The sequence below is a fragment of the Hydra vulgaris genome, chromosome 11 (assembly GCF_038396675.1).
Source record: "Hydra vulgaris chromosome 11, alternate assembly HydraT2T_AEP".
Classification (NCBI taxonomy): domain Eukaryota; kingdom Metazoa; phylum Cnidaria; class Hydrozoa; order Anthoathecata; family Hydridae; genus Hydra; species Hydra vulgaris.
In genome coordinates, this window is record NC_088930.1 from 10205001 (window position 1) to 10218301 (window position 13301).

Sequence of the window (13301 nt, forward strand, 5' to 3'; positions counted from 1 at the left end):
TCAAAATTTTTATGTCATGTTATAACCATGAAAATAATCTCAGAATAATGTAAATAAATGAAATTAATGTAAGGCTCATATAAAATACTATACCATTTGAAGATAAGTAACTTTCAGTTGCATTCAAAACAAATGAATATATTTTTGGAAAATAGGTGACTAAGTTTGATTCATCTAATGCCGGACCTTTAAAAATTTCTAAAATAAATTAATAAAAACCATTATATAAAAAAACATAAAATGATCACAATCATAATGATTATGATTGAGATCATCATTAGGACAATATATATAGCAATCATACAACACACCCACCTTAGGACAATATATATAACAATCATATAACACACCCACCTTAGGACAATATATATAGCAATCAGGTAACACACCCACCTAGTTTTAATTTTGTTTTGATACGATCCTCAGGTTTCATAAGTAACTGAATAAGAATCTCAGCTGCTAATATTTTTGTTGAAGTTGAACATAAATATGGGGTGTGATTTCGTGAACGACGTTTATTAAAATTTTCAGTACCAATAGTTGGAGACTCAATAGATGGTTTATCATTAGAATCATTACATAAATATAGTGACACCAATGGAAGAATCAACTGAAAAAACAAATATTATTATTTATTCTAATGTTAAAACTAAATTTTTTATATACTCTAAGAATTTGCAACAATGATAAACCAATTTGTAAAAATGATGACTGGTACACCATCAAAAAATATTTTATCAAATAAAGATTAAACAAATCTTCAAATTACTCCCATAATAAACCTTAACTATATGAATTGGATAAATTACTTCAAGTACTCCAGTAATTTATAACAACTATTACATTCAAGTATAGCATTTATTAACTTATATAATCTTACAGTGTATATAATATATATAAAATATATAATATATACACTGTAATATTATATATATAATACTGTAATATTATATATATATATACATATATATATATATATATATATATATATATATATATATATATATATATATATATATATATATATATATATATATATATATATATATATATATAATATATACTATATATACTATATATACTATATATTCTATATATACTATATATACTATATATACAGGTACCGAAAAAGTTTAGAACCACTTAACAATTTTGCGTAATTGCATTATTTTTTTAATGTATGAAACTAATATTGAACTTTGATGTTCTTCATCAAAATTGAAGTTCTTCCTTGGCCTGGAAATAGTCTGGATCTTAATCCGATTGAAAATTTGTGGAAATACATCAAAGATAATCTTGATAGAACCAAATGTACATCTACAGAATCCTTGAAGGATGAAATCAGACGAGTTTGGTGTCTGGAAGCCAATAAAGATCGGTGTTCAAAGTTGGTTGAAAGTATGCCTAGAAGACTTCATCTGGTGATTAAATACAAAGGATATCCATGTAAATATTGATATAAATATTTACATTGCTTTGTGTAAATGTATTTATTAAAAAGTTTAAATGTTTAAGATTTATTTATTTTCATTTGAATTCAATACATTGGTGTGTGTTTATTTTCATTTGAATTCAATACATTGGTGTGTGTTTGTTTATTGATCGCTTAATGTGTATGCAATTGAATGCGGTGTAAATTCCTTTAGGTTTTTTATTAAAGCATATCATACATATATATATATATATATATATATATATATATATATATATATATATATATATATATATAAATATATATATAATTTATCATCAAACTTCAATATTAGTTTCATACATTGAAAAAATAATGAAATTACGCAAAATTGTTACCTGTGTATATATATATATATACACAGGTACCAAAAAAAAGCAGAAATAATTGACTGAAATGTTTTTAAAAACATTTCGAATTTTCTAATTTTTATTTTTCTACTGTTTACATACATCGACTGAAAAATAAGTAGAATATGCTAGAAGTGCTGTTACATCGACTGACAAATAAGTAGAAAATGCGCAAATGTCGCTACCTTGTCTGGTAAATAGGTGTAAACAGCAAGGAATAAAAAGTAGAAACATTAAGAAATTTATTGTAATAGTAAGTGGGGCTAGAAAAAAATTTATAATACTTAATATATAATAATTTTATGCTTCCATTTACTATTTATTAAATACTATTTCCGACAAGATTGCAAGCAACCACTTTAAGTTATGAGTTACTTTAAAATAGTGAATAAGTTAAAATACTAGGAATCATATAACTGAAGACTTGAACAGTTGTATAAAAAAGGAAAACATAAAGATGGGTAAGAGTTATAAGGTTTTTTTTAAATCCATAAGCCACTGCAAGCCTTAGGTTGTTACGGAAGAGAGATCAGATTTAAAATCGGCTGCTTGTTCTAAGCAATTAAAAAGTGAAGATTTTTAGTCAAGACAAGAGTATAAAGTTGAGTCATCAGCAAATAGAGCCACTTTAGATTTCATGAAGATCATTATTGTGGATAAGAAATAATACAGGAGCAAATATTGAACCTTGAGGTACCCTTAAAGTTACTAGAAATAAAGAAGAGTGTAGCCTTCAGGAATAACTTTACTACTTCAGTTAGAAAGAAATAATTAAATAACCTTAAAACCTTTATATAAAGAAACAGAATGAAGACTAACTGTAGGATAGTTGGAGAGGTCAAAGTGTTTTCTAGAGTTTTCAAAAATTGGAACCACTTATTTAGCACTTTTTAAAAGTTTAGCAAAAATTGAGAGTTCTGGAGAAAACTTTTATGGAGCACGAATTGTAGAAGTCTTTAATTGAGAATTAACTTTAGCCATGAAAGCCAGGGTGACTTCAATGTTTAACAATAGGTTAGTCTGCTTAACTGTCAGGAAGAGTATGGCTATTATATTCAAGAGTCAAATTAGAATAAGAATTCTTTGCATTATTCTGGGGAGAAGTCTGCTTTATTCTGGGGAGAAGTAAAAGGATCAGACCCATGAACTAGAGATTAAATGTTACACTTACTTTAGTTAATGAGATTGTTGAAGACTAACCAAAAGTCTCTAGAATCTAACACCTGAGATAAGATACAAGATTTATTAAAATGAGAATAACAGAGCTTTACATCAGATAGGACTTTTTGGCATTGGGTTTTTGCAATAATAAAAGGACATTTGTTCTTAAGGGAGATGTTCTTGTAAAAAATATGAAAAAAATGATTGTTTAATAAAGCAACTGCTCAAGATGGTGACAAATGTGGAGTAGAATGAGGCTTGACTTAAAATTGAAGAGAAGTAATTAAAGCTTCTAAACTTTTATTCTAGAAGATATAAAAGCTTCCAAGATGCACTTTATGCATACATATTATGGATATAAACATATATGTTTGCTATTTATTTAGATGCTGGCATACAATATCCTTTCATTGTTATTTTATTTCATTGAATAATAAAGCCGCTGCATGGAGAAACAAATTGAGTGCAGTACTACCAGGGATATGATGGGGTAAAAAAAATAAACTTAATAAAAATAAATAGACTTTATTTAAGTATGAATTTTTAAAATACTAAAAATATTTTCTATATGAGAAACTAGTGTCAATTTTTAGGTTTGCTCCTTACATTATTATTTTATCAACCAATGAGCTTGCATTATTATTTTATCAAACCAATAAAAATCCAAAATAAATACAATATCCTTTCATTGTTATTTTATTTCATTGTTAAACTTTAGTATTTATATGGTGTAGTATTTGCCAAAATAGAAGATGATCAGATGGATGTGTGGTGTGACTCTAGCAAGACAAGAAAAGGAGGCGTAATATTAGACAGATTAGAAAAAACGTATCGAACAACGATTGTTAGAAAATTTAGGTATCAGCATGTAGAAAGGTAGCAGCTTCAGTAGAAAATGGTAGCGGTAGAAGTAAGAAAACTTGAAGAGAGTGCCTTACATATTGTATGAATGAGCTTTAGTTGAGAAAAAAAAAAGCATTAGATTGTTTATATTAGAGAAACAGCATAAAAGAGGATTGCTAAAGCATGATGATGATGGTGATGATGATAATGATAATCATCATCAACAGAATAAAAGAGGAAGGCTATTGCCTTATGATGATGATAATGATGATCATGATCATGATGATCATGATAGTCAGGCTTTAGCCTTCCTTCTTTCGTGCTGTTGATGATAATAATCATGATCGTGATGATGATAATCATGATCGTGATGATGATAATCATGATCGTGATGATGATAATGATAATAATGATGATTATGATGATCATGATGATTATGATGATCATAACGATGTTTATAAATGCATATATATATACAAAATATAACATGAATTTGAATGAAAAAAATATACTTTATGATGTATAAATGTTTATGCAGCCCCGGTCACAAACCCGACCCTGGATATATTTTATCAAACCTGGCCCAGCCCCGGTCACATACTATACTGTCGTAAAACATCAAGAGATTTGCACACAACATGAAGAAAAGTAATACTATCATTAAAAAAAATTTCAAATGAGTAGAAATGAGAAAAAATACACAAAAATAAAATAAAAGGAAACTTAAAAACAACCTTTTCAACAAATGTATTTATGGTCTCATTTATGTTACAAATCAAATGCCAGTTTGTTTTCAAATATTCATTTGCAACAACTTCATTTCGATACTTTATCTACAATTACAAAGTTAGTCATTACTACAACCACATTAAAAATAAAAACTATCTTTATAAATAAATATACAAGCTGTACCTGAATAGGAAGCAAAAAGATTTTTTCCATACGCTTGCTAAAACCACCTAATAAAATACAAATTTAAAAACTTTTATATATATATAAATAAAAGATACAGCAGAAATAGCGGGCAATCGCCTACATCCTCACCCGTGAAGTTCAGTTTACAGAGGCAAAATAAAGCCTGTGAGAAATACAATTCACTTTTTTATAAAATTGAATGTTTTTAGGTTGAGTCACATTTAAAAAAAAAAAAAAAATAGTAAAATACATCTATTGCATTTAAAATGAAATATCACTTTAGTATTTTGTAATTGCGCAATAATAATAAAAAAAGCAACAAAAAAAAGCAAAAGAAGCAAAAAATTTATTATTCGTTATTACGCTTTTGTGAGCGTCTTAAAGGTAAAAAAGTTTGTCATTGAAGATTTTTTCAAATATTTTGGCACAATCATTTTAAGAATAAACTTGATAAGTTTATATGACCAGTATAAGAATATCAGTTAAAAAGCTTGAATAATTTTTAAAAAATTAAAATTTTTATTTTTATATATCCCATTGAAAACTTTTTGAAAATAAAATGTAAACTATTAACGTAAACTTTTTATTCTAAAAACTTTTCAATACGCAATACTTTTATAGCTGCATTCTTAACTTAGTATGTAAAATACGGCTTAGAGCAAAAAATTTAGTATGTAAAATACGGCTTAGAGCAAAAATAATAGATACACGCATATTTAACTAACTTTAATAAAATCTTTTTTCATAAACAATTATAAAAATTCGTTTATAATTTGAATTTGAAAAACATAATTTAAATTTGAATAACATAACACAAAAAAAATTTTAAAAGTATTAAACTTGTTCATTTAATTAAAAATTTTACATTAATTTAATTTTAAAAGCCTTTTCTTATAATTACTTGCTCTTTATCTTTATTTCAGTGCAATTTTTAAACTTCTAAAATTAGGAAAAAAATTTCACAAAGGAAAAAAGTAACAGATGAACTTTTATATATGTATGTATGTGTGTGTGTATATATATATATATATATATATATATATATATATATATATATATATATATATATATATATATATATCCTTATATATATATATATCCTTATCTCACAGTCAAAAGAGACTTTTATGATTAAAAAATTCTTATTTAACAACAATTTTGTGACTTCGACAATTAAGCTACATTTTATTGTTGTCGAATTATTTTATTGTTGTCGAATAATTGTTAAAACAATTAAATTAATGTGGAAGTACATTAAGTTTTATGGTCATTCAATTTGTTCAAATTTTTTCAATTCTATTATGTGTAAAATATGCAAAAGTTATTCAAAAAATATCCAAATGCAAGGTTGTCTGTATTAATTGGGGTCTTCTGGCAATCAATATTATATGTTTCAATAAGTTTAGCTTTACAAATAAAGCATGTTTGAGTTAGAAGTGATTGTGCTGCAAATTTTAACACCTTTCATAATGCACATTGATTGATGTAACACTAAAAGTTGTTCCCTGTCCTGTAAGTCAACTGTTGTGATAAGTTATAGCTTTAAGGTGCTTTTTAGTCTGTGTTTGTCCTTTGATGAAAGTTTGTTTGATGATAATGTCTTTTAGATGTTTATGAAATTTTGTTTGATAGGAGATGGAATCATTTATCTATAAATTACTAATAACTTAAGTTTTGTTCGTTAAATTTCACTAAATATTTAATACTCAACTTTTATTCCTAAACAAAACTTGAAAAAAAAATTTTTTTTTTTGCTATTGAACTACAAGAACAGGGTCAAGAAGGCAATGAGGTTACTTTATTGTGGTTACAACACTTTCTCAACTGTTTTTCTCAACTCCAAAACAAGAACCTTGAATAATAAAGCCGCTGCATGGAGAAACAAATTGAGTGCAGTACTACCAGGGATATGATGGGGGTAAAAAAATTAAACTTAATAAAAATAAATAGACTTTATTAAAGTATGAATTTTTAAAATACTAAAAATATTTTCTATATGAGAAATTAGTGTCAATTTTTAGGTTTGCTCCTTACATTATTATTTTATCAAACCAATGAGCTTGCATTATTATTTTATCAAACCAATAAAAACCCAAAATAATTATGTTAAAACAACCAAATAGTTTAGATAAACCAACTAAAATAAAGTCAGATATGATCCCAATCATTAACCATTAATACCTGTTTTACCACCCAAAATTTATTAACAAAATATATGGTAAATATTATTAAAGAAATTTCTTTTAAAAAGTTATAAATAAAAAAAAGAATAAAAAAAAGGTTATTTCTTCTCTTAGAGTATATTTTTTCTTTTTGATTTCATTTGCTTTCAGTAATTTGCTTTCAGTAATTTGCTTTTAGTTAACTATTTGCTATTCAGTAACTATTTGCTTTCAGTAATAACTATTTGCTTTCACTAACTACTTTCAGTAATTATTATCAACAACCATTTGCTTTCAGTAAATCTTATTAAAATCTTTACCTAATTGTTTTAACTTTTCATTAAAAAAAAAATTTAAAAAAATGTTTTTATTTCATAAATTATAAACAAATGTAATCTATTTTGAAAAAGGTTGCAAAAGTTGACAATAGGGAAACAAAGAAAAAAACATTTTAATGGAACTTTTTTTACAAATTTTTCTCATTTTCTGCCTGTATGACAGTAATAACAATAATATAAATGTATATAAAAACATCAATTAAAATATTGTCAAAGATGTTTTGGATTTTTAAAAGATTATCAATAATGACTTTTTTTTAGATTCACTGAAAAACAATTCTTATTTAAATTATTTTTTTTTACCTGGAATAAGAAACACAACATCCATTAATGATCTCCACATGTTGTTTAAAGCAAGACAAATCTCACTATTGGTTGCTGTAAATGACTAAAAATCATTAAAGAAATTTATTTAACATTTCCAAAAAGAATTAAAAATCTCAAACATACAGAAAAAAAATTTTTTTTCAGAGTTATATATATAAATTATTAAAGTTTACCTTCTCAGCAATCTTTAGCAGAGGATTTAATACAGTTACTCGGTTCAATTCAAAGAAATGCTAATATTCACCAAGAACAAATAAAAATTAACAGAATGGTGAAAAATCATGACTGGAATAAAACAAGAAAAAAAAGGCACAAGTAAAAATATTTTATTTAAATAAAGCTATGGTATGCTTTTGCTACAACAATAAATCAAGATTGTAAAAAGCTCACAGTTCCCAATAAACGAAGCACACAAGCCCATGTATTTAAAACATGAACCGGACAAGAACCTTTTTCAAAAGAAGCTTTCAAAGACTCTGATAGATCCTAAACAGAAAATGTTAATTACAATTAGAATTAATACAAATATGCTTTAAAAACAAGCACTTGAAAAGAAAAAAAAATTATAATAAATTGGATTTAAAGTAAAAATAATTTTTAGGATTGCTTAACCTACTAACCACTAAAACCACTCCTGAAAATAATTTTTTAGTTATTGCACTATTTAAAATAACTGAAAAATAAATAATATTTATGAAAGAATACATATCCAACTTACTCCATTATTTAACTGCTCTAATAAAAAAGAATTCAAATAACTTTGCTGGCTCAAGAGTAAACTCATTGAAGTTTCAATAAGTTCAAGACAACAGTCACGTATCTAGATATGAAAGAGGAAAAATCTTTAATTATTATCATCATCATTATCATCATCATCATTAACTATTTTATTCCATATAAATGCTTCTATTTTTGATGAAATAAGTATTAAAAATGTTTTGTATATATTATCTTGCTCTGTATTACATACCCATTTTTTATATTTATTTTGGCAAAAATAGGCGCATTGCGTTAGTTATTAGTATGAATATTTGTTTTTAGGTCTTTTTATAACAAAGATTTTGGAACACACAGAGTTAAAATTTCTTTATATTTGAACATGCAAATTTAAATATGTTTAGTTAGTAAATATTTACGCTTTCATTTCTTTTAGAAGTGGCTTAGAATGCTTCACAAAATTGAGACCCCCCTCTCCCCCTTGTAACAAATTGTAACGAATGTGTAAAATAAATTTACTGTGTGAGCTGCATGTTTCTGATGCAAATAAAAAGATTTAAGATTTGTTTTGCGTGTGCTACCTCATATAATATTTGCATAGTCAATATAGCAATTAATTAGGGAATAGTCTAACTGTGATAGCTGTTGTTTGTTGTAGCTTTATATATAATACCAAGCAATTTAGCAACTTTTGAGGAGGTACTATTAATGTTATTTTTTTTAAAGATAGATTTCAATTGATGGGCTCCTAAAATATGTTACAACCTTTTCTTTTTAATGATAATATTGCCATCAAAAAGATCAAGTATCAGAGTTGGCAATCATTTTTTTTGAGCATAAATGGAAACAGTGTCCATTTAGTTTTATAAATGTTCAGAGATTTTGAACCCATCAGAAACTTTTTAGGCGGCGTCCAATGCCAGAACTGAATTTGTGAAAATGTTCTAGAACCGAATTGTGTAAAAACTGCTTAAAATCGAATAAGATTTAACTAATTTCTAGAACCGAATTTATTGAACATAGAATGAGATGATCAAATATCATTAAAAGTTTAATGAAACTAAAAAAACTTTAAAAAAACACAATTACTTTTCACAACTGAATAATTTAGCATCAAATTTTTTACAGTTGAATTTGTACAATCAATTTTTTTACAATCGAATTTGTAATTTTAAAACTTCTTTACTTTTCACAGCCGATTAATTTAGCATCGAGTTTTTTTACAATCAAATTTTTTTACAACTGTAATTTTAATGCATTTGTGATGCAGTTCAAAGACGGCATAATTTTTTCAAACTGGTTTTTGTGTTAAAGGTTAAAGTGTACATGATACTTCAAAAAAAGGCTTTTATCATTTTCGAAAATAATATACTTTTTTTGTTGCAAAATTTTATGTAAACATCGTAAAATCCAACGAATGCATGTGAAAATATATCAAGCTTTGTTTAAATTTAAAATAGCAAAATGGAATACAGAAAAATTGAAGGTGACAAACGGAAAACATTTGTGTATATTGCAGGGGACTTTGGCTGCATCAAAAATAAGGAAAACAATGGTTTTATATATCTCAAGTGTAAGCCCTGTCATCTTTGTGACGGATGTGCAAAAATAGTTTTGTTAACTAATTTACTTGAGACAATACATGGTCACACTTGTGGAACTAGGCCCCAAAATTTTGATCACCTTCCAGCCCTTGAGAAAATGCGAGACATGGCTTCAACTACACAGCTACCTTTGCGTGAAATCTACAACAATGTCATCCAGTCCTCAAATGAAGGTGTTAAGACTGCACTTACTTTCAGAGAGTGTGAACAAATTCTACAGAGTGCATGAAGAAATGGTTCCTAACCTAGAAGAGATCATCAAAGATCATCAAAGGCCAAGATCATCAAAGGCAGCATGAGCGCCTTTGTGGGTACGAAGAAAAGCTTGCAAGTGGTAAATGGACTGCAATCAAATTTCTTGAAGCTGCATTATTCCTCTGTAACAATATGAAAATGCCAAGTGATCAGGAAGTTCAAGAATTAATTGAACAGGTTAGATAATTAATTACAATTTTTAACAATAAACAAAAAGTATTTACTGCATTGTATTCATGTTAGGGGTTTGTTGTTGTTGTTTTTGACAGGTGGAGACCATCTACTAGTTAGACGTTTTATATTTACACTTAGGAACAAACTGTTGATGAAGAATCTTTGCCTATGCCAGCGATGTGCTGAAGCTATTCAAAGTAGTTTTATCAATCACTGTCCAGTATGCAGAGGACCAACAGCAGATTTTATAAATGTGTTTATTTAATGTACTATTTAATATACTATTGCATACATAAACTTTTTACTTGTTTAACTGATTCGATTCTAGAAGATTCAGTTCTAGGTGGTGGTTCTATATTATTCGACTGAAACAAGTTTTAATAATTTAATTAAAAAAATTTGATCCTAAAAAATTTGACTGTAAATGATTCTATCCTAACAAAGAAAGTTCAAATTCGATTCTAAAAATTCGATCGTTTCATTCTTTTCTATTTAAATTTAGTTCTGACATTGGACACATTTTAAGCTTACTTGTCATGTTATTGAAAAGTATATTTATATTTTCATGAGATAAAAACAAGCATGTGTCATCTGCAAAGATTAGGGTTGTAATGTTTGAAATTTTATTAAGATCATAAAGCGAAAAGGTCCAAGTATTGAACCTGTACTTTTTATGTTCATAAATATCTAAGATACAGAGTTTCATTGTAAACATCGTTTGTGATTAGCTAAATAGCTTTTGAACCAACTTTAATGTTTAATCTTTTTCACTAGCTTTTTGAAATAAATTTTCATGCTTGACAGTGTCAAAAGCCTCAAACAGGTTTATAAACAATTCCAGTAAAATAAAAGTTTCAGAGATGTTGAATTAATGAGAAGTGAGTTAAAGAATTGCATGCTCAGTTAAATTGTTTCTTTAAAACTTAAATTGATTTTTATATATCAATTTATTGTTAACAAGATATATATAGTCATACATTATACTCTCTGCAACTTTAGAGAAAAACAGAAGAAATAGGGTGTTAAGAGTTATCTTTGCTATTTCTAGACTTCCGGTCTTGAAGATAATAGTTATCTTTGCTATTTTTGATGATCTGGAAATGATGGGATGCACTAAATAATTTATAAAGAATCCCATTTCAAAAAAGTTGTTGTAAAACATTTTATTGTTTTCATTTTAGTAATAATCAAAGCAGTTTTTTTTCTTTTTTGGATTAGTTTTTTCTAATGTTCTTTTGCACAAAAAAATTACTAAAACTTCAGTTCTTTCAGTTGGAGGTTTATAGCAACAGCTTATTAGCAGATTTTTTTATTACTTGTGGATCAGTTTAATTATTTAAATCCTATTATTTGCATCAGAAATACTCATACCACATTAAAATGTTTACAAAATATTATTTTTTACAAAAAAAAACTTCATGTCCGTAATAGTGGAACTGTAAAATGATTGAATTAAAACCAGTTTAAGATTGGAGTCATTTAAAATCAGCAGGTGAGCACCAAGTTTTACTTACACAAATTAAGATTAAAGACTTAATAATATTTAAGAAGTTTTCATGATTCTTTTTTAAAATCCTTATACTTGTATGGATTACATTATTACATTAAATTAGATTTTGTTAAAATAATTTATATATGGATCATTTCTATCATTAAATCTAAAAATACTAGTTTGGAAAAACTTTTTATATAGTTTTTCAAAACCATGATTATTTGAATCCATCTTAGCATTCAATAATTTAAAAAATCTGTATTTTTAAAAATTACATGTTTTCAATTTCCTTTCCTAGATTTCATCATTTCTTCATCATTTTCTTCTATGCAGGTAAATCTTAGATTTACTGGCATAGAAGTACATCTTTATATATCTGTGAATCTTTGATTATTTCTGTGACTACAATACTTAAGCTTAGCTAGTTTGCTATTTATACAAATATGGTTTTTCAAATTTTTTTTTGGTTACATGAATTTTCAGCTTTTTTAATTTCAGCTAATTATATTAGGATGCTTCATATCACTTGTAAATTTAATGGATTGCTCAGTAAATACATTTTTAAAATTTTTATTTCTATGCACTAAGCATAATTTGTTTTCAATTTCGTCATGAAAAACCTTAACAGCTGTGTTTCAAGCAGTTGCATTTCAAGAAGCTGATTTTTTGTGCCATAGTAAAATTTTTGGACATATTTACAAGTATTATTTTTACAGCAAAAAAAAAAATTAATTCCTATATATCCCTAGTCCTAATTCCAAAAATGGTTATCATAATTTTAAAAAATTTTTATTTTAACATTTTTTTAATTTAGGATTTTTTTTAAGATGGAATTTGTTATCTATATTTTTTTCATAAAATTTAATCATTAGATAAAAGAGTTACTACATAGAGATTAAGTAATGTTTAATTTGGCATAAAAAAATTTACCAGCACTTTACCATTAGAATATTACCATATACAATTTCATCAAATAATTTCAGTATTATAAGTTATATAGTAAGTTAAAAAAAATTATATAATAAAAGGAATTTTTTTTACATCAAATAATAACAGAGTTGTTTTTTGGACAAATAAAAAAAAAGCAACAAAGAGTTGTCTTTAAGATAAAAACTACTGCGACAATAATCAATTAACACTTGTGTATTGCTCAATCCACATTTATGTGAGAAACTTAGCACGCTATAAAAGTGGATTGCACAATTTGACAACTTATTTATAAAAAGTTCCAAGGGAAATTATACAAGTTGAAAGACTATTTAACATTTTTAAACTTTTATTTCAAATTTAAATGTTTCAAACCTTTATTTTTTTATTTTTTTTATGTAGAAATATATTTTTTTTGAGATTAGAACTTTTACATTTAATTTTTTCTTGATTCATAAATTATTTAAATTTAAAACAAATACATAAATTAAAGAAAAAAAATGAAAATTAAGTAATTTAAGATTTTTATCTTAAAAATAAAATGACACTGCATAGCAAAACCTCA

The 13301-nt window shown here is 25.9% G+C and overlaps 1 protein-coding gene across 1 annotated transcript in view; it reads right to left on the minus strand.

Moving 5' to 3' along the window:
- The window catches only part of LOC100213212 (telomere-associated protein RIF1), a 63630-nt gene that overhangs the window by 29375 nt on the left and 20954 nt on the right, over positions 1 to 13301 (minus strand). The window contains exons 8-15 of the mRNA XM_065810042.1: positions 8286 to 8387; positions 7958 to 8053; positions 7741 to 7800; positions 7544 to 7628; positions 4738 to 4784; positions 4560 to 4658; positions 394 to 610; positions 94 to 198 (exon numbers count right to left, since the gene is read on the minus strand). Coding sequence (XP_065666114.1) covers positions 94 to 198; positions 394 to 610; positions 4560 to 4658; positions 4738 to 4784; positions 7544 to 7628; positions 7741 to 7800; positions 7958 to 8053; positions 8286 to 8387 — 811 coding nt within the window. The remainder of the gene's footprint in view (positions 1 to 93; positions 199 to 393; positions 611 to 4559; positions 4659 to 4737; positions 4785 to 7543; positions 7629 to 7740; positions 7801 to 7957; positions 8054 to 8285; positions 8388 to 13301) is intronic.